The 23,874-nt window shown below is 39.4% G+C and overlaps 1 protein-coding gene across 1 annotated transcript; it reads right to left on the bottom strand.

Moving 5' to 3' along the window:
• Nucleotides 1-1,334: 1,334 nt before the first annotated feature.
• LOC139458828 (tektin-like protein 1) lies at nt 1,335-22,705 on the bottom strand. The gene is made up of 6 exons (XM_071240255.1): nt 22,230-22,705; nt 8,008-8,112; nt 6,716-7,090; nt 5,585-5,680; nt 4,871-4,984; nt 1,335-2,819 (listed from the first exon to the last, which is right to left on the bottom strand). The coding sequence occupies exons 1-6, from the start codon at nt 22,605-22,607 to the stop codon at nt 2,634-2,636; spliced, it is 1,254 nt and encodes a 417-aa protein (XP_071096356.1). The 5' UTR covers nt 22,608-22,705; the 3' UTR covers nt 1,335-2,633.
• Between the last annotated feature and the right edge of the window lie 1,169 nt (nt 22,706-23,874).

The following is a 23,874-nucleotide window of genomic DNA, read 5'->3' on the forward strand; positions in this document are numbered from 1 at the left end:
CTTAATCCTGGTTAGAATGCATATCCAGCAACCTATTCTTTCATACATGTTTTAGGCAGATAAATGGAATTGATGGTCGGATACCTGATGATTTAGTTGTGGGTCAGGATCGTACCCTGACTGCATTACTTGTGTCACCAGGGTAGTGAGATGTGAATACATACTGGTGATTAAGCGCACAAAGAGAACAAAACGCCATACAGCAAATAATAACCAAGTGATGTTTAAATCAAAGACAAAAGGATGGCTGCTGATCCACAGACGACCAAATAGGAGGTCAAATAGTTAATACAGGGTTATAACAACATCATTGAAATGCAAAACAGGAGTGATACACCTAGAGATAAAGGCTCCACATTCTCATCATATAAATCTTATGGTCAAGTTCTAAGATTGAATCGAGGACTGATCAAGGTTTGAAATATCTTGAAGAGCGAAGTTGTCTCCCTTTGGCCACCTGGCTGATGGGGCCAGGTTGAGAAGTTTCCCTTCCATGTCAACAGGGACCAGCTCATAGTAACCATAACTTCAGTAGCAACAATAGTAGTTTATTTAACACTGGTTAGAATTGTTGCACACTGCTGACAATACATATCTTAAATTCTTTCACATGCCACTAGTAATCATTGTTAGATCCATGAAGATTCCGGGGTAGAATAGGTCTTTCAGCAACCCATGCATGCCATAAAAGGCGACTAACGGGATCGGGTGGTCAGGCTCGCTGACTTGGTTGATGCATGTCATCGATCCCAATTGCGTGGATCTATGCTCATGATATTAATCACTGGATTCTCTGGTCCAGACTTGATTATTTACAGACCGCCGTCATATAGCAGGAATATCACTGAGTGCGGCGTTAAACAACAAACAAACAAACAAAAAAAGTAATCATTGTTAATACTGAGCTCCAGGAAGGGTAACAAGTAGTACCATCTTTTAACATCATTTGGTATTAGGTGGCCGGGGATCAGACCCTGACCTTCCTCTCTCCGGCAGATGCTCCATGCTTGAGGATCTATTCTGCCTGTGAATCCAAGCATGAGGTACTGGGGATCTATTCTGCCTGTGAATCCAAGCATGAGGTACTGGGGATCTATTCTGCCTGTGAATCCAAGCATGAGGTACTGGGAATCTATTCTGCCTGTGAATCCCCAAGAAAAGCAAGAGGTACTGGGATCTATGTTACCCCAGAATCCCACATTCGGGAGGTGAAAGATTCTTGTATGAAACACACAAAAAAACAGTCAACAAGGATGCAATTTTAAGAGTCTTTATTAAAGACCTGAATTGAGCAGCATTTAAATGTTTCTAATGAACGTCTAACCATGTAGTACAAAGGTAGCTCAATTTGAACATCGGTATCCACTGTAACTGGGTATGTTGGTACACGTAAATATTTCCACAGGCAAACACTGCATTCTAGTTAATGTATGTATAAAACTGTAACAATATCACAGGTCAAATCAAATACTGATATAACATTCCATAACACAACTCCAGGTTTTAAAACCAACTGAATCAAAAGTTATCGCATGACAATCGGGACAATAGCTTTTGGTAGCGTCATATGTTAATCTTCTCCCTCACGAAACTGTTACTTCTTGAACACAAATCAATAAGTAACGATCAACTTCTGAAATCCCCAAAGGAATTATTTGAAACTGATAAGAGAAGATTTGCACAAATCAGCAAGTGAAGTTGCATGAATCAAACACTGACATAATGAAGGGTAATTTTTCTTTCCGTTATGAGCTTGTTAACTCTGACAATTCAATATCTTTCAATTCTCAACGTTTATGGTATATAAACATTAATCAGAATTGACAACAAACTATCATGACTGATGGAACCTTGCTTGTGTAATTTCCTAAGCGAAGGGTCAGAACTCAACATAAAAGTTTTTAATGTTAAAAAAATAACGGAAAAGTTGCTAAAACTGTTCTTGCTCTTATTTGTTTCATGATGGTCTTTGATAACGAAATTACTGAGAACAGACAACAAACAATGAAATCAACAGATAACCACATAGCAGGATCTAGATGTATAGTTGGAAACCTTTAGAAAAACCTGTAGTTATATACACAATATTTTCACATGAAAATTATTTACAATTGTATATTCTAATACTGCTTAAAACACTCTCACACCAATTGAAAGACATCTGCTATATCATATAACACAAAACCTAGACTGTACAAATATGTGATGAACATAATACACATTAATATAGAAATACTGATAATCATTACAATCCGTTTCAATTTTGAAACTACGCACAAGCTGGAAAATGTTATTGTTTGATAAGCAAAATAAATAATGTACAGTTTAGATAAAATGTCTTTTAAACTGTTTGTATCAAAAATATTTCCATTCAACAAAAAAACACATAAAATTCTACATTCCAAGGAAACAGTTACCATTCAAGAGTTACCCCCCTTTGAACAGTTATTGTCAAAACAGCAATGTTCTTAATACTTCCAGCAGTGAATACTTATGCCCGATGAATACTTTATAATACTGACAGCAATAGGTGCAGTTGCTGTTGTGCATTCTGTAGTATTGATATAATACGGTGAAAATAATACTGTGGTATTTATTTTTCTATTTGAACCCCTGTTCCGTATCATTTGCCCTTAAAAGGCAGACCCAAGGGTCCAGCGATGATCCCCTCGACGACGCCTCATGCGCATGATGCTGCTGTCGATATCAGCGGCTGCGCTCTTGCTGCGGATGTCATCACGGAGCTTGAGGTGGGAGAGACGCAGCAGGCCAATGTTCCGACTTGTGGCAGTGAGAGACTGGAGCAGGCCGTCTCCGCCCTGACAACAATTGTGGAAATATTTATACAACATATCAATTTTGAGTATTTTCATTTGCATCTACATTTCTCTAGAAGTGTAGCAATATTCACCATAGACAGAGATGTTATATGTATCACAATGAATGAAGGTATATATGAGTATGTCATCTGTTGTGTGCCAGGGCATCTGACAATCTACCCCACCTACCCTGATCATCTGTTGTGTACCAGGGTATCTGACAATCTACCCCACCTACCCTGATCATGTGTTGTGTGCCAGTGTATCTGACAATCTACCCCACCTACCCTGATCATCTGTTGTGTACCAGGGTATCTGACAATCTACCCCACCTACCCTGATCATGTGTTGTGTACCAATGTATCTGACAATCTACCCCACCTACCCTGATCATCTGCTGTGTACCAATGTATCTGACAATCTACCCCACCTACCCTGATCATCTGTTGTGTACCAATGTATCTGACAATCTACCCCACCTACCCTGATCCTCTGTTGTGTGCCAGTGTATCTGACAATCTACCCCACCTACCCTGATCATCTGTTGTGTGCCAGTGTATCTGACAATATACCCTACCTACCCTGATCATCTGTTGTGTACCAGGGTATCTGACAATCTACTCCACCTACCCTGATTATCTGTTGTGTACCAGGGTATCTGACAATCTACCCCACCTACCCTGATCCTCTGTTGTGTGCCAGTGTATCTGACAATCTACCCCACCTACCCTGATCATCTGTTGTGTGCCAGTGTATCTGACAATATACCCTACCTACCCTGATCATCTGTTGTGTACCAGGGTATCTGACAATCTACTCCACCTACCCTGATTATCTGTTGTGTACCAGGGTATCTGACAATCTACTCCACCTACCCTGATTATCTGTTGTGTACCAGTGTATCTGACAATCTACCCCACCTACCCTGATCCTCTGTTGTGTACCAGTGTATCTGACAATCTACCCCACCTACCCTGATCGTCTGCTGTGTACCAGTGTCTCTGACACTCTACCCCACCTACCCTGATCATGTGTTGTGTACCAGTGTATCTGACAATCTACCCCACCTACCCTGATCATGTGTTGTGTACCAGGGTATCTGACAATCTACCCCACCTACCCTGATTATCTGCTGTGTACCAGTGTATCTGACAATCTACCCCACCTACCCTGATCATCTGTTGTGTACCAGTGTATCTGACAATCTACCCCACCTACCCTGATCATCTGTTGTGTACCAGTGTATCTGACAATCTACCCCACCTACCCTGATCATCTGTTGTGTACCAGTGTATCTGACAATCTACCCCACCTACCCTGATCATCTGTTGTGTACCAGTGTATCTGACAATCTACCCCACCTACCCTGATCATCTGTTGTGTACCAGTGTATCTGACAATCTACCCCACCTACCCTGATCATCTGTTGTGTACCAGTGTATCTGACAATCTACCCCACCTACCCTGATCATCTGCTGTGTACCAATGTATCTGACAATCTACCCCACCTACCCTGATCATCTGTTGTGTACCAGTGTATCTGACAATCTACCCCACCTACCCTGATCATCTGTTGTGTACCAGTGTATCTGACAATCTACCCCACCTACCCTGATCGTCTGCTGTGTACCAATGTATCTGACAATCTACCCCACCTACCCTGATCATCTGTTGTGTGCCAGTGTATCTGACAATCTACCCCACCTACCCTGATCATCTGTTGTGTGCCAGTGTATCTGACAATCTACCCCACCTACCCTGATCATCTGCTGTGTACCAGTGTATCTGACACTCTACCCCACCTACCCTGATCATCTGTTGTGTACCAGTGTATCTGACAATCTACTCCACCTACCCTGATCATCTGTTGTGTGCCAGTGTATCTGACAATATACCCTACCTACCCTGATCATCTGTTGTGTACCAGGGTATCTGACAATCTACTCCACCTACCCTGATTATCTGTTGTGTACCAGTGTATCTGACAATCTACCCCACCTACCCTGATTATCTGTTGTGTACCAGGGTATCTGACAATCTACCCCACCTACCCTGATCATGTGTTGAGCTTCTGGCAGCTGTGTACCAGGGTGACGCTGGAACACTCGCACCAGAGGTCGATCGAGACGTTCCCTAGTTGTCATGTCAGCACTCATCACAGGACCCTGAATAAAGACAACATTTGTAAAACATTGTTTGTAATCTAACTCCTCAATAGAATATCTCAACCTTCAATCAGAACAATCTGCAGCAATACACAGCACGAGTGAGTTCACTTGTCTCAACATTATTACAGTTATTTTACAGCATGTCAGCTAAATGTGGGAGGAAAGCCTGATGTAATGCATGTCTCATAAATGTCATACCTCACACTTGACGGCCATGTGAGTGTGGTTTAACCCCATAGTTTAGCAATAGACCAGCAACATCACAGCGGGTAACACCATAAATGGGCTGCACACCAATGTGGGGAATCGAACCCGGGTCTTCATCATGGTGAGCTGACGCTTTAACCACTAGGCTCCCCCACTGCCCGTTACCATTTAGATGCCACAGCACTAAGTCAACTTGGACAAAACTGCACAGCTAATTGAAATATCTCTGAACATTAATAACTTGTTGGCACCATGTTTATTACCAAAATATGACCACTGATCCTGTTAGTCGCCTCTTACGACAAGCATAGTCGTCTTTTACAACAAGCATGGGTTGCTGAAGACCTACTCTACCCCAGATTTTCACAGGTCCAACAGTTGACAACTTACCAGAGCGTTTCCTCGGGCTCGTTCTGTAGAGTCATACCAGCGCTGTGCTCGATGGATGGCGTGGCGGTTCTCCCCCAGGCCCACCCCCAGGTGTTGCTGCAAACATCATTCAATCATTGTCAGATCAATCAACAAATTCCATGTTTTGATATGAATGTCAGTGAAATTGCTTGTATCAGCAACAGTTACAAGGAATGTAACACTAACACTGCTGGTGGACCACCTTTCCCAATGTTAGTTTCCCTTCACAACAAGCTGAGCTTACCATATTCCACGTAATAATCACCCCGCTCTTATAAGCACCCATGGCGACATTTGCTAATATATTGGCTTGTGAACAATCCCAATTAGCACCCCTTCCGATTGATCAATGACACAAGACTTATTTATTTGCGTATAATGCGCACTTATATGCACCCTTAATTATGGGCAATTATATTCGGGAAAAATATATCTTTCGTACATAAACATTTCTGGCTGTCAGCATAAACCATGAAATTTTTCTTTTAACTCTGTTTTTTTCACCCAAATAATATTCTAATAAGATCCTCCTGGGCGAATAAGATATTTGGAATTCATCTGACTCACAATCTGGGGGCCAATCATGTTTTAGTTACGTATTGAACCACTCTATAGTTCCTTGGCACTCATCCTGTTTCATAATCCCCACTGAGACCAATCATGTTTTAGTTACCTATTCAACCACTCTATAGTTCCTTGGCACTCATCGTGTTTCATAATCCCACTGAGACCAATCATGTTTTAGTTACCTATTAAACCACTCTATAGTTCCTTGGCACTCATCGTGTTTCATAATCCCCACTCAGACCAATCATGTTTTAGTTACCTATTCAACCACTCTATAGTTCCTTGGCACTCATCGTGTTTCATAATCCCACTGAGACCAATCATGTTTTAGTTACCTATTAAACCACTCTATAGTTCCTTGGCACTCATCGTGTTTCATAATCCCCACTCAGACCAATCATGTTTTAGTTACCTATTAAACCACTCTATAGTTCCTTGGCACTCATCGTGTTTCATAATCCCCACCCGGGACCAACCCAAATTATACTTTACAACAAGCATTAGTTTTTAGTCAGAAACCAAGAACATATATAGATGAACTACCTTGAGCGTTACTGTCTCGGCAACTTTCTGAGTGAGACCATCGTTGACGGACTTGTGAGCTGCTTTCTGTAGCCTCTCCGCTCTGTCAATGGTCTCCCGGAGTTCCTGCCGGAGGTAGCCTGACCGACATCGGGCTTCCAAAGCATCAGCGAGGGCAATGTCGGCATCGGGCGTGTATGGTCCGACGGGATCAGCTTGACTGGCTCCAAGACGAGTCGTGTCCAGACGAGACAACCGACCCTCTGTGGAGCTCTTGGTGCGACTATCTTGATTGGAGTTGGCGTTGTTAAACGATAGTGCGTGGCACAGCAAATCCAGCACACGGGATCGCTCCTGCAGTGTGGCAAACAGGTGCTTCCGGGCTTTGTCTAAAGTCTGGAGCAAGAATGAAGAAACGTTGACACCACATTAACATAGCAAACATCAAATAGGCATCTCCGGTCGACACGATTATTTTATGTTTCTAGCTTTGTCAGCATTATATTAATGCTCATGGGTTTCATCAAAGTGGTAAATGTCTAAGACCTGCATCACTTCGGGACTTTGCACCCACATTAAGCTGACACGCTGTGATGTAACCAGAATACTGTTCAAAGCCACGTTAAACCAACTCACTCATTCACACACAACAAGTGTATAGAGTGAATGGTCAGAGGCTGCCAATTTGAATTGGCTATTTAATTTACTTTTTGTAAATAATCTCAACAAACAACACGAATGTTCTCAACTGGTCTACTCTATCTGCACACATACAATCTATCTAGTTCCTTTATCATATATTTACAAGTCATGAAACTGTTACAATCTTTTGTCTTGCAATCCCCCGCCCAGAACATCACAAATCAGGGCAAAACAAACTGAACAGTCTTGAATTAATAAACACACTAACTCAATGGCAGGATTAATGATACGAAGCAGCCTGTTGTCCTTTTTCTAATTTAGAAATATATCTCACTTTTGTTTGTTTCTTGTTTAATGCACACTCAGCAATATTCCAGCTATATGACAGTGGTCTGTAAATAATTGAGTATGGACCAGACAATCCAGTGACTGAAATCATGAACATTGATCTAAATAATCTGGGATACAATGAAATCAAACCAATCAACCAATCAACCAGTCAACTAATCAACCAATCAGTGAGCCTGACCACTGATCCCGTTAGTAGCCTCTTATGACAAGCATGGGTTGCTAAAGAGCAATTCTAACCCAGATCTTCAAGGGTCCTAACCATGGATGCGACTCGACTACGAAGACTATCCTGCCACAAACTGGGCCTCGACAAGACTGACCTGGAGCTGTTCCTGCACAGACTTGAGCTGAGCCTCCAGCGTCTTCTTGTTGTTCAGCAGGTGAGCCCTCTCGCCGTTCAGCAGGTCATCAGCACCATCGTGAGGCTGGAACAAGAACACATTGTCACACTCCGCACACCTTTGTCTGTTATACTGTTATATATTTTATTGTTTATGTCAGTGTATGTTATACTGTGTGTGTCATAATGTCTGTTATACTGTGTGTGTCACTGTCTGTTATATTGTGTATGTCACTGTTTGTTATACTGTGTATGTCACTGTCTGTGACATTTTGTATGTCACTGTCTGTTATATTGTGTATGTCACTGTCTGTTATACTGTGTGTGTCATAATGTCTGTTATACTGTGTGTGTCATAATGTCTGTTATATTGTGTATGTCACTGTCTGTTATACTGTGTATGTCACTGTCTGTGACATTTTGTATGTCACTGTCTGTTATATTGTGTATGTCACTGTCTGTTATATTGTGTATGTCACTGTCTGTTATGTTGTGTATGTCACTGTCTGTGACATTTTGTTTGTCACTGTCTGTTATATTGTGTATGTCACTGTATGTTATATTGTGTATGTCACTGTCTGTTATGTTGTGTATGTCACTGTCTGTGACATTTTGTATGTCACTGTCTGTTATATTGTGTATGTCACTGTCTGTTATGTTGTGTATGTCACTGTCTGTTATGTTGTGTATGTCACTGTCTGTTACGTTGTGTATGTCACTGTCTGTTATATTGTGTATGTCACTGTGATATTGTGTATGTCACTGTCTGTGACATTATGTATGTCACTGTATGTGACATTGTGTATGTCACTTTATGTTATATTGTGTATGTCACTGTATGTTACATTGTGTATGTCACCATCTGTTATATTGTGTATGTCATGTTGTGTGTATGTCACACTGACCCGGTTGTAACCAAGAATGGGGAATAACACTGGGAGATCATCAAGCACATGCAATCAGTTTTAGATACCCCCTGCCTGTGATTAGGTGAGTTAGCTGTCGACCTGCCACAGAGTTGGCCATTAATTATGTGGCGGTCGGTGAGAGGAGGTCGTTCATCACACCGCTGATGACCGCTAATGGAGGTGATCACCACTCCCCCTTCCTACACTACACCTACTCTGGCAGTATTGATTGGTAATTCCCAACCGGAACCCATCGACTTGATTCCACTTCCAAGAAATATGGCAATGTATGTTTCCCTTCTTGAATATGTAGCCAGCAATCAACAGCAGGACTCCAGGACAGTGAATGGTGTTTTACACTGTTATACACTATACAACAGTTACATTAAGGCTGCCTGCACATAATGGTGTCTGGACCAGGTTAACCAGTGGTTGATAGCATAAGCAACAAGCAACAGTATGTTGGTAATGACACACATGCCACACACTGTGTCTACCTTATGCTCATTAGTTTGTTTGTTTGTTGGGGGGTTGGGTGTGGGGGTTTTTTTTTATAATTTTCATCACATTTTTTTCCCCTGTTTTCTGCATCAATTCATATTATATCATCAATAGACACAAACACAGACATATAGACATGCATCCACACATATAGACATGCGTGCGCGAGCGCACACACACACACACACATACACTCACGCACGCACGCACGCACACACGCACACACACGCATACTCAGCAATATATATGTTAATGAAAGTTACTTTAATAGTGAGTTGTCAACAGCCTATTACTAGTGGTTAATAATCTAGGCATGGGTTGTTCAAACTTTTCACTACCAAATGTAGACATAATTGATCAGTATCAAAAACACCTAATCACAAAACTACAGTTTAAATGCTATATCTATTATATATCCACAGCAGAGGTTTAAAGAACTGTGATATCTTGTTGACCAGAGCAGTGTGTTGAACACAATACTCAACTATCTGCTACTATGTTGCTATGTGTCCACTAGTATATTCCATCAGTGTATTTAGTTAGCCATGTCCTATTCTGGACTTCACTAGGACATGAAGACACGTCCTACAAGGCCCCGACACGTCCTCTCTGTACACCGGTCTGGTGAGAGCAACACAAGCATGAGGTGCCCAATTATTGGCGACACACTGAAAACCCCTAAACAAGCGTGGATCAATGCTAGATTTACTGCTGCCTGCCCCGTCAGAGGCCACACAGCACAAGCAAGCTATATATTTGTACATAACTAACACAAATACGCCCTCCGATCGGCACTTGTACAGGGAGGATTGGTAGTACGTCAATTATCTGAGTGCCCTGTAGGAAAGTACCCACAGGCCATAATGTTTAATTGAGCATAAAGCAGGCACAAGAGTGCTCTCTGCTGACTAAAAGAGCTTCCTCAGTCACTTCAAATATGACTGCATTAGGAATGAATGAGAAAAGTAATATTCTTTTTATGGTCAAATGAAAAACTTAAGTCTGATAACACTTATCTAAATCATACCTTTCCAATTACCCAATTATATACTGCAAAAAACTTTGAATAAGACTGTCCTAAAACACTCATACAGTCTGTGCCATATTTTTCGAATCGACAAGGCTGAACATGGCGCTAAGCATAATTTTCAGTAGTATTTAGTGTTATCATATGGACTATTATTAGCTGAGGCCAAACAGAATTTTACAAGACTCTGGATTTAGACTAGTGGCTCAAATCGTAGGCTCATATAGTTTCCATTATTTGCACAAAAGATGTTTTATTTTACTTCACAGCACACAGTTTTGAATTATCACAAATACCAGCTGTGACAGGTTGTTCAGTGGTATGTCTGTCTGAGTCATAAAGGAAGATAGCTTCAGAGGTTGTTCCACAGCACTAACTGGTCCAGCTTTGCCAAAGGCTTGATACCCAAATGAACTGGTGCGTGATTTTGCCAATGACAACTGATGCTGGCTACCTGCTGTTAGGTTATTATGCTTATATGTGTAATATCAGCCTGGAACTGGCTAGAATGTGAGTTTCTGAGGATATTTTTATAAAATAGTGTGCTCAGTCTTTAATACAATAATATATCCACAAAAATATTCATGATCCCTGACGTATTTTGTTCAGTATACATTGCCCAATACTTTCTTGACATTGTTTGTTTGTTGCTGCACTCAGCAATATTCCAACTATTTGATGGCGGTCTGTAAATAATCGAGTCTGGACCAGACAATCCAGTGATTCCCATCATGAGCACCAATCCACACAATTTGGATACGATGACATGCATCAACCAAGTCAGTGAGCCTGACAACCCGATCCCGTTGGTCGCCTCTTACGACGAGCATTGTCCTAGTGAAGATCACACATAATATTCCTGTCTACTTAATAATTAATAAACTGTTATGCAGGTGAGCTACAGTACATTACCATTTCACATTACACATTCCTAATCCCCACGACAATCTATGCCAATACATGTCTTCATGTTTATTTAATACAAGTTTAACATGCATTGTTGTAATCAGAGTGTATAAAAACTCCCATATCAGAAAGATTTCACAGATCCAGCACAACAACAAAGAAGAAATGGTATTGACAGATCACCTTGGGAAAACCAAGATTGAGTTCCAACAACTAAAATATCCAATCACACAAGTAATCTCACGACGTAACTACACAGCAATATTAGTGTTGCTAACCTCGTCCACAACTTGCCCCGCAATCTCAGTCCTTCACCCGCCAGATTTATCGATACTTAATTACACTTCGTAATAATGGCCACTGTTTGCCTCATATCAGTCCCGATTGCCTGGATTAGCAACATATATTAGTTTAACATACAAAGCACCATTCACAGCCTGTATTGAGAGATCTTTCTTTCACTACACAAAGTCATGTTAACAATAAAATATTCAACACCGCTTGCTATGTTATCACCCACCATGACATAACATGTCGATTATGTACTTCACTCCGTCGATCACACAAAAGAATCCTAGGAAAAGAATCTGCTCATTTATATTCTGTTAAACTATCTCAAAGCAAGTATGTCAGGAGGTTAACACGAAAAGGAAGAGTTCCACAATGTACGAGAGTGTGAGTTTCTATGGAACCAGTACAGAGATAGAAGCTCAATACGCAGGTTATGGCTTAAAAAGCAGTCCGAGTCAATAACTCATGGAACTTATGTCATTGGGGTACAATACATGTCAGTTATACACTACAGTAATCATTGAACTACTACCACTCACCTCTTACTTTTGATTTGGTTGGTTGGTTTGTTGTTTAACGCCGCACTCAGCAATATTCCAGCTATATGACAGCGGTCTGTAAATAATCGAGTCTGGACCAGACAATCCAGTGATTAATATCATGAGCATCAATCCACGCAATTGGGATCGATGACATGCATCAACCAAGTCAGCGAGCCTGACCACCTAGTTTTGAATACAAACCTGAGATATTCCAGTTGTTATAACATCCGTCATTGACAGCTTTTTACATATCATAAATGCATGGCTTATTCCAGTCATGATATGATGATATACTGCCAATGTGTCGGGGTTTTTTCATTTTTAATCTCACTGATTAGTCACAATGTCTACCCTGATTCTACAGCCTCAGCTAGACTACACACTGCTGCACTAGTGTAATCTTGCTACATACTCACCCGTTTCGCATAAGCCAACTTATCCTGAAAATCATGCAACATGTGAAATTTGTGTTTTAAAAGTCAAAAATATTAAAAGGAAAATAATAAAGGAACACTCTGGTATTTGTGAAATGAGCATAAAAATCTTATGTTGCCTGCTAAGGGGAGACAACTGACACTGTATCTTGACACAGTCTTATTTTTTACAAACATGACAAATATTTCATTCTAAACTGGCAATTCTAAACTACAATTACACCAAACTTGTTTCTTAGCATCATTATTTGTCCATTTCAGTGTTGTCATTTGGACTTTTATAAGCTGATCTTACCAGACCGGATTGAATTTTACTGGACTCAGGCTTTGGACTAGTGGCTAAAGCCGCAGACTGTTTGTTCATCTCAAAATGTCATGCCTACTACAAAGAAAGGCCTTTAATTGTAACCGGTACTCAATACATTTAGTTTAATACCTTGGATCAGGGAGTTCTATTTCCAACAGTTATTTATTACCTTGTATATTTAAAAATTGTTTACCAGCAGTCTCATTTCCTAAAACACGTCTCACTGCATCAGTTCACTTGCACTCACCACACATCACACAGGGTAGGGGTTTTCTCATAACTAATTTATCAACTTTATCCCAAGAAATATCATCCAAACAATGATCCAACCACTTCCCAAAGAAAAAAATATGCGGAATGCCTACAATGAGCTAAAATCCAATTATCGCATTCCACGTAATAAGCGCCCCGCTGTAATAAGAGCCATGGCAATATTGCTAGTAAACAATCCCAATTAGCACCCCTTCCGATTGATCAATGTACACAAGACTTATTGATTCGTGTATGATACACACTCGTGTGTTATATGCATCCTTAATTGTGGGCAATTAAATTCTGGAAATTATATCTGTCGTGTATGATACGCACATACTTTTCTTTTGTACCATGTCAGGATGTCAGCATAAACTACGAAATTTCCAATTTTTCAACTTGCCCACTATTTCCAATTTTAAGAGCGCCCCGGGCGCTTATTACGTCGAATACAGTAACATCATAACATGTTACAACATTTACAATTCCTGTTTGATTTTAAACGAAAATAATTTCAAAAGTTTTGAAACAACCCCCATATGCCTTTTTTCAAAGGCATTATTAATTCATTTAAAAAACGACTCTGACTCAGCTGGAAGGGAAACAAATGATTTCCTTTCCGGCAAATGTTAGTAAAATCAATCATCCCTTAATGCTGACTGAATTCTTAGAAAGAACCTACGTGCCGCACCACTGCGTTGTTGAAGCACACGGTCATACAGCAGCGGAATTGATATTAGTTCCATAACCACCACGACATTCATCAGTTTAATGAAATGGCTGTCACCACTGCAATCAATGTCACTTGGAAGCATGTAGTTATTGATTTTACTGATTGGGTTCAAAGATATTTCCATCTGAATTTCATGTCACTGGTTCCGTGTTGAAGGTTTATCGTAAGAGTTGCATGGACAGAATTAATCAACGTGTGGCTTCATGTTTACGAAAAGCTAGCAAAGGCTTTGCTGTGCATTCTACAGGTTAATTCACATTGATTAAATGGCAAAGGCATATTGGTAAACTTGATCTTGGCTGACCTTAAGTTTCCGTTATGGCAGCCATTTATCAATATTGAACATAAATCTTTCAAAAGACCAAATTTTCTCATTTATTTCCCATGTAACTACACTAACTGTGCACACCTCCGTGAAAATCCAGGTTAGAATTGGTCTTCAGCAACTTGTGATTGTCATCAGAGGCGACAAATGGGATCGGGTGGTCAGTCTCGCTGACTTGGTTGATGCATGTCATTGTGTCCCAATTATGTAGATCGATGCTTATGATGTCAATCACTGGATTGTCAGGTCCAGACTAAATTTTTACAGACTAACATAATGTAGCTGGAATGTTGCTAAGTCACAGAGGCATCAAACAACAAAAACACACACAAAAAATATATAAATTACGATTAAAGACACTGTGCACTTGTGTTACTGTAGCTTGTATGTTCTGCCAGGATTCCGAGGAATGGTAAAAGTGGTAGTTCTCAAGAAGTCCATACTGAATTTACCAGTCTCAGACAAGTACTTCTGTTAATTTCGACCCCTATCTATCGTATGCTGTCTGACTCCATCTTTGATTTCCATAAATGTACTTGGCACCTTTAAATCTGACAGGGTATCGTCTACTAGCTAGTGTTTATAGAATGGTGTTTCCAGTGTTCTGTACACAGTGGAGCGTGTCTCCATGGCAACACCATGTTCATACTGCAAGTTTCGACCTGGGTATGTAACATTCAACATGTTAAGTTGTGTCATACACTTGTAGTCCTCCGGTATAGAACTGCCCCTACTTAAAAGGGAGAATAGTAACTCGATCAATTAGTGCACAGAAAAAAATATATATTTTTTTATTCCAATGTAAATGCATTTTAATATAGATTCTATTTCTACCCACTAACAAATATTTGCATACCATGTATTTGTTCTCAATTTTTACACATTGACCAACCAAACCCTCACCCACAGCTACGCAATTACACAAATTATAATGTCACACCTGTACAAGAAATATCAAAGAATACATATCTTCTGATCGGTCCTTCCCAAGGGGGACATTGGGGTAGCCAAGTGGGTAAGCGCTGGCTCATCACGCCCAGGTTCCTGGTTTTAATCTCTACGTGAAACTTTGTCTGAAACTTGTAGTGTCCCCCACCATGTTACAACTGGAATAATGACAACAAAGTAGTGTAAAACCCAACTCACTCACTGATACCCAAGGAACAGTGGGTTAGCTGGGTGGTTAAAGCGTTCGCTAGTCACACCAAAGGCTAGGTTTGATTCCACACATGGGTACAATGTTCGAAGCCCATTTCTGGTGTCCCCTGCTGTTATATTGTTGGAATATTGCTCAGAGTGGTGTAAAACCATGTTCACTCACTTTCTCACTGATACCAACATACATGTATGTACCTCATGTAAGGCCTCGGATTTTAAAACAGCACGAACACCTCTACCTCGTTTCTCAATCAAGTAGACCCCTCAGCATTAAAAAGCCTACAGTACAGTACAGGTGTGAATGGCCGCTTGACAATGGCCAGAATGGAGTCTCAGCCAACAACCCCGAGCAATAAAGGTCACTGATTACAGGTAGGGAGTACACCTGTCAACCTTCATTCCCCCTTGACGAGGTGAGGGGAGGGAGGCTATTGTTGAGGGTCAGTGTGTCGTGGAATGTCCCTGCATACACTGATGGCAACGTTCCCTCACCGGGAGATGTGCTGGGCTGTTCTGTGGCAGTGGTGTATACATGTAGTGCGTACTTACTGGTTTGTGACACTCACAAGTTTTCTGTGGAACTAGTGCATTTTCTGTGGGACTAGCGCAAGATTTATGTAGCTATTCACGTTCTGTGGACTAGTACATGTTCTCGTTATTGCAAAACAGAGATCTAAGAATAACTACCGAGAAGTCTACATTAACCAATCAGAAGGCAGCTTTCATGTGCATTACGGCACTAGTTTCAAACTGGCTACTACGCTTTGAAACATATTTTGACAGATTCTCTATTAAAATTTGAAAACTAAACAAAAGAACATCCTGGAATTGCTAATAGATGGTCAAGATTGTATGGATTCAGTCGTAAAGCCCTGCAAATGTTGTTCGGAATACCTCATGTTAAATTTTTCGAGGTTGCACGATTAGAAAACTCATTCTGACTGTCACTTCCCAATCTGGTAAGCAACGCTCTGATTGGTCAGATGAAAGTTCATTCTGACGTGACCTGAAATGGGATGTCCTAAGGTATTTATTTAGTGGTAGCGAGATAAGTGATTTTAATGAGATTGGTACATGCACTGTGCCAGTAGATGCACTTTGGGACTAGAACATGTTCCTTGCAGATAGTAGATGTTTTGTCGGATTAGTCCATTTTCCATGGGACTAGTAAATGTTCAGTGAAGCTAGATATTCTGTGGCATAATTCATGTTCTGTGCAACTGTAATCTGTTCTGTGGAAGTAGTACATGTTTTGTACAGCTAGTAGATGTTCTGTGAGACTAGAACACATTCAGTGCAACTAGTATATGTTTTGGGGGACTAGCAAATATTCTGTGGAACCTGTGAATATTCTGTGGAACTAGTGAATATTCTGTAGGACTAGCACATGATCAATGTAGCTTGTTCATGTTCTGTGAGACAAGTAGAACTTCCATGCAGCTATCACACTGAAGACCCTTGAACCAACACTGAAGAAATAGAGTCATCATAATTACTTCCTCTCACACTCAGTGAGACAACTAGTGAGGCAACTAGTGTTCCGGACACTTATAAACATAACAACAACCTTAGGTCACAATGTGTTTACACTTGCTAATCAGAAATGCAATTCCTACATTACAAAAACCAAACACTGGCACATAACTGAGTGAGTTGAATGCACGTCCCACGATCTCCCCTCCCAACCTGTCTGGTGGTGATAGTTCCTGACGGTGTGTACATACCGGGAGATTTGGAACACATCCACACCACAATCTCCGCCCCTGGTATAGTCAGAGAAAGTGGTACTCAAGTCCATCTATTGTCCACGGAAGAGCAGGTGGTCACCTTATCCTCAACTAGGTAATACCGTGGGGAGACTAATCATATCAGTATCTACTGATCTTTAATACAAACAGTACAATGTTGGCTTTCACACTTCCAACACACCGCACAAATACCTTGCCACCTAAACTAGATGTCTTATTCCTCATAATTAGGTCCCAAAGGTTGTTACTATTCATGGCTGATGAATCAAATAATTGGGAAGTAAAATAAAAGTAAATAAAAAGTAAAATGAGCAAACCCAATAACAAATCAGTCATATTTCCTTAACTGTTTTATTCCTGAGCCTGTTTCACATAACATGATATGTGTAATTACAAGTCGGGTATCTCAAACAATAATTAAACATTTACCATCTTTGTATACGTGTGTGTATTAGATTCCCAATATCCACCGTTGTTATAGAAACACCCACACAACAGAATCAATTATGTAACAGAGAATGTCTGACTTTTTGTGTGAGCATGATAAGATCTCGACTCTTGGGAGATCCCAGCCCTCCCACAAGATGAACAAATCAATATAGTTATAATGCCGCTGTGAGACACCAGAACAATTACAGTAACGATGCCACCACCGTTGTTTTCCTAAACTCTGTCGATCAATACACGTTCCCTACCAGGTATGAGACCTCCAATCACATGGCCTAGCACATCATGGGATTAATGAATTATAAATCATACATCTGTTTTTCAAAAAATGTATCCTGTTCTTTTTTTGAACACAGTTGCCAAGCCACACTATCTAAAGGAGCAGTGCATCATCACTAGTGTGGCAGCTTTAGACACCAGCCATAGGGCCACACTTATAACAGGTTGTTGCGTGAAACTTGGTTTGAATATATATCTGCCGTGAACAAAGTTGGGTCAACACGCATCATTAGATTTCAATACAGAGCGTTTACTTCACAACTCATGATTGTCTCTGACAACTGTTCACAGCATGTGTCTACTTTTCCAGTTGAACACATGTCACTAAATGGTAGTTTTATAACCAATGGAAACCTGACTTGGAGTGATAAACTTGAGGTGGTACTGTGGCCCTACTGACTTCAGCCTATACACAATAACTTCACCTGCCAGGATCTATTCAACTTAATATGTTACATGGGGAGTATGTTCCTCTGACAGTTGGTGACAAATACTTGGCTCTTGACATCTTTTTAGTATAGTTTAGTGTTATCACACTCACTATTATTAACTCAGTTTACAAGACTTGGGTTCAGACTAGTGGCTAAAGTCATAGACACTTCAGATACATTTCTAAAAACACACTTACATTATTTAGTTAAGTGTTGGATCACAGATCCCATTACCTATTTTCATTAAAAGAATTGAGAGGAAACATAATCAGAATTTCCCCTCAAGACGTCAAATACACCAAAATTGCTTGTGATTACTCAGTGTTTTTCAAAAAAGGCTACATTTGATATTCATAATTAAAGAATTATCAGTCTTAGAAGATTCCATGGATATGAATCTATAATCCCAGGTGGTTTGAAACACAGATTTTGACAAAAATAACTCTTATAGACTTCTGTTAAAAGCCAACATTTGGCAAACTTTTCAGGCTCGAAAATCAAAGTTACACGGATTTCTGACTTTGGCAAACCAGTCTGTGATCCAAGAAATAGAATAATAATAGCCCTACTGATGTGTTCACTGATCCATTGTTAAAGTTTAAATGTAACATTTCATTTTTTCTAATTTCAAAGAATGTCACATTGAACACCAAAAACTTCTTCAAAGTGTAAACTGTAACTTTTAAAATAAACTTGATATTAATTAAATTAGTAAATTTTGTTGAACTGAAGATCTACTGGTATATATTCCAAAAATAAAAAAGAATTAAAATCCAACTGTTATCAATAAGTGTTACTGACTTAAATTTATATCATCACGTATTAATGTTTACTTTGTCCAATTTATCTTTACAAATATCTAGAACAATGAAGCTTCTTTAACATCAGTGAATGCAACATCAGCATGACAACCAATCTGTAACGAGGCATAAACTCTGGTAACTACAGCAACAGGAGACATCTAATACCCCAACCCACCGCTCCAGTAGTCCGCTTATATCCCTTTATCCAGCCATGTTATGATGTAACTCAAGCCCTGTATAATCCCTACACAATAGACATCGGCACAATGTATTAACGATTTACTGCAGGTTAGCGCTTCTGCGTGGTGGAAGACTTGAATACAGTATTAAAGAAACTGCCATGATAGGATTTAATGCTGTAATGGTAGTTGCCATGAAGATAATACTGCCTCCGACACACAAACATTTACATACTCATCTGGCCAGTCTTGGAGATTCTAATGACATAAAAAAAATTATGATATATTTATTTTATATATTCACTTTATTCAACTAAAATCACTTATTATAGGAATGCAGTTTTATTTTATCAGAGCTGTGATTGTTTTATTTTTTATTTTAAAACACTTATTAAACCTGAAAAAAGGTCCAAATATATCAGTTTAATATTGCCACTGTTGTAGCACTCTGTGACAAATGTACACAACTCAATAGAAAGAATACCCGATATTTTTCATATGACTATAGCTTATCTGTCATGGTTGTGGGTATTGCAACACAGCCTTTCAATTGTGGGTGTTCTTTAAGTTGTTTTGAGTAGTATATTTTGTCCAGCTGGACTGTACACATGATATCCAGGCAACAGTTAGCACAAACGTTCCTCTTTCACACCTAACTGCCCATTGTTACATAGTAAATCAGGAAAATATTGGGTGTTTGATCGCTCACCCAAAATGATCAGCTTAAATGTACAAGTTTCATTCATGCATAGACATTGCTTACTTTCAAGTTGATTATATATATTATCAATGTTTGGTCCAGTGCTGAGATGACCCGTGAAGATCAAGGGTTGAATAGGTCTTCAGCAAACAATGCTTGCCGTAAAAGGTCAGGCACGCTGACTTGGTTGATGTATGGCATCGATCCCAATTGCGTGTATCGATGCTCATGAAGTCAATCACTGGATTGTTTGGTCCAGACTCGATTATTTACAGACCGCCGTCATATAGCTGGAATATTGCTGAGTGCGGCATTAAACAACAAACCAACCAACCAGTGCTGAGAGAAATGAGCTGTTTTTCCTGTAGTGACACAACACTTTGTGCTAATGGTTAATGATACAGACTGACGCTCTCAAGATGGTGAAACAATGACTCAGTCCCTTCGTGACCCACACACACAATTGGGTGAAGCACATCAGTGAACAAATCTTTCCACATCCACAAATTTATTTATCTTAAATTTGAGCTCAATCAAAATAATTTGTTGTACTGTTATAGTGAGTCAGTGAGAGTGATTATGGTTTTACGCCGCTTTTAGCAATATTCCAGCAATATCACAGTTGGGGACACCAGAAATGGGCTTCACACATTGTACCCATGTCGGGAATCGAACCCGGGTCTTCGGTGTGATGAGCGAATGCTTTAACTGCAAGGCTACCCGACCGCCCCTTGTAACTGTTATAGTATCATTTTACATAAATATGTTTAATATACCTTAACAAAATGTGGAGTTTCTGAAAAATAACCTTTAAATAGGGCAGTGCAAATGTGGTCCCTATGTTTCTAATTTCCTTGGCCAATGTGCAAAAATGCATGAGTAAAATACATGGAATATAAAAAAAATGTAGAAAAACTTGAACATGAAAACATTAGAATTCTGGATATAATATTTTTAACAGAAACTTTATAGGACAGGGTGTGTTATTATTTTCCTCAAAATGATTTTGAATTGAAGTTAAACAAAACTACAAGCAAGGAGGGGTGTGGCCATGCGGCCTGAAGAAGCAAAACTGACATTATTGTTTGACCAATGTTTCTTCTAAAATTCCTTTTTATACAACTTTCAGCCAACTGGGCCCTTATCTGTCAATCTCCAACTGGAATATTTTTCAAGGCTGATATTAATTTCTATTCAAGAAAAGATGTTTATCAAAACATGACAAACGACCTGTGTGCAGGTGGAAGGGTTGTTTGCATGTGTGTCAATTAATCACATCGGTCATGTATATATATACATGTATATATACACAGTTCAGGTTGTGTTCAGCAGCTGATGTCATCATGTTCAGCATATCACTATCTTGCTTGGCATGTACACTTGCTGAACCAAGATTGTCGTATCAATTATTCAAGCTCATTTCATGAGTATCTACTATCCAAGGTGGTTCCTGAATAGTTAATGAACAAATTTGACACTGGATCTTCTTACTGCAGTTGATCCCTGCATTGAGATCTTTGACTTCAGAATAGGTTGTGGACCTAGCTATGAGACACAGTGCAAATAGAACTTGTCTTTTGATAACGTTTACGAGCAACATGTTGTTCCTGTGTTATAATTGTGTTATTTGTCAAGAGGGAAACATTTTTATCATCTGAAACATACAATAATCATTCTCACAATTATCATTATTCCCAGTTTACTGGGAATCACAACTACTGGTTCCTCATCTATCCAGAATTAACGGTTGAATAATATAACGAATCAATCTACATGTTTTCAATAAAAACTGCATTCAAAAAGACATATTAAAGGCTGACTGTTCTATTACAAACATGGGAATACTACCATCTGTATTTGTGGTATCTTGAATCCCATCTTATTTTAAAGTATGGATGCTTTATATCTATTTATCTCTGAAATGTGTTAATTATTTATTATATTTGACACATGATTGAAGTATCATATTTTTAAAGAATATTTTTGGTAAACTGTCTTGACAGATATATGGTTAAAATATATATACCTTGTATGTTGATGAATAATGACAAGCAATGGTATGGGTAGCAACTTATTAATATTTTACAAACTGAGAATAAAGAGGTAAGTATACACTAGGACTAGATCTACCATTTTCATTGCCTTTTTCTGTATTGCCAATCACAAAGTTAACCAGGTGAAAAATATAATAATACAAACTGCATTTTTTCATTGCATGCTTTTTTTCTCACCTTTTCTCTTGTGTGTCTTGACAATCTGACATCATTACTGTCTTTATTCAACTTCAGATCTTTCCTTGTGTGTTCAAGTGCTTTTTCCAGTGCTTCCTTTCCTCTTGTTAACGATTTTATTTCTTCATTTGTTTCCAACAAACTTTCTCTCAGCTTTGCTACAACAGCCCTCACATCTCTAGTATATCTTCTGATTTCTTCATTACTCAACTGAACAACTGTGTCTCTCAAGTGCGGCAGTGGATCAAAGGCTCTGCCAATATCACAACTTTTATCACTTTTGTGAACTATGTTTTGAGACAGTTTTATACCTTTCAAAGTTGAATTCCTCCACGACTCAGGGCCGATCATTGTGGTAGAAGCAACTTTAGTAGCCATCCTTCTGAAAAAGACTGACCGCGGAGGATGGACACAATCGCTGACAGACCACGGTGTGTAAATAAGTACTGAAGCACAGCCGTGTTTTATTACTTAGGCGTCACTTTCCATGCAACGTCGTCCCGGGCAACGAGTCTGTGTGGATCGAAAACACGAACCCGTATCGTAGCGAAACAGGAAACCCTATTGCGGAATACGGAGTGGGATTATTGTGGCCTTGAAATTTGGGATCATAATGATAAGAATGCAAGAAAAATCACCAGCATAAGATAAAAGCAAACTGTCCCCAAAACGTGTCATTTTCGTTAAATTAAAACCGTAAACATTATTCTCCCGAAATGAGTTTGTGAGTGGATGTAAAATGTGGTCTGTTAAACTTTGCGACATTTACTGATTTAGCATCCACATATCTTCTTTTACACTGCTAATGTGCAGTTTGAAACTTTTTAACTTTATTTCTCAAATATTATATTTTGCAAATATTGTCAAATGCTTTAAATACTTTTAGAAAGGCCTAATAAATGTATGTCAATAATACAACATCAGCTGTAGTTTTTCTGTTATACTGAATATGGTTAAAGGTACAATAAGTAATTTCCAGTAATCCGTGTTAAAACCAATACGTCTTTTGTAATTTGAACACATTACGGAATGGGTTCGATGACATCAAGACTGGATTAAACTATTTGATGGCTAGATTTTTTATGTCTTTTGTCAGTAAAATTATACGAAGTATTACAAACTAAAGTTGAAATAAGAATCTTGAAATTTAACATATTGATTTTAGGCTTTGTTATTCTGACTACGGTAAATAAGGATAATTTTTCATTAATCCGAAATAAAGTTGTTTGCAAAACTATCCGCCTTTTGTCGTGTTAAACAAGGAAATACTCCGGAAATACACAAGGCCTTGGATATCCATCGATATCGGATTAAATCGGATTATGTGATTGCTACATTGTCGGCCTTTTATCAGTGAGGGAATTATCTGATTACTGGGTATTACAATCGTAATCACACTTGCTAGTACATAGAGAGCAAGCTGTCCTTACAGAGCAGTTGTTGTTTGATTTTTCCCAGCTCCATTTGAAGCAAACACTGCTCTTGAGTGAGTAGACTATTAGGCCGTTTTAGCAACATGCCTGCATTGCCATGAGGGGAGATTCTAGAAATGTGCTTTACAAGTTCATTTGTTACCATTTTGGGAATCGAAACGGGGCCATCGAACGCTTGTCACTGATGATTTATTATAGGGGTGTGAGTGGGT

Source organism: Haliotis cracherodii, unplaced genomic scaffold (genome assembly GCF_022045235.1).
Source record: "Haliotis cracherodii isolate W230 unplaced genomic scaffold, xgHalCrac1.p SCAF_13, whole genome shotgun sequence".
Lineage (NCBI taxonomy): Eukaryota > Metazoa > Mollusca > Gastropoda > Lepetellida > Haliotidae > Haliotis > Haliotis cracherodii.

Bases quoted from the DNA above. Each gene is read 5' to 3' on its own strand.
- LOC139458828 (XM_071240255.1), bottom strand. From the start codon at position 22,607: ATGGCTACTAAAGTTGCTTCTACCACAATGATCGGCCCTGAGTCGTGG. The intron at 7,091-8,007 runs GTCAGTCTTGTC...TTCTTGCTCCAG, and splicing joins CTGTGCAGGAACAGCTCCAG to ACTTTAGACAAAGCCCGGAA. The intron at 2,820-4,870 runs GTAGGTGGGGTA...AATTGTTGTCAG, and splicing joins AAGCTCAACACATGATCAGG to GGCGGAGACGGCCTGCTCCA.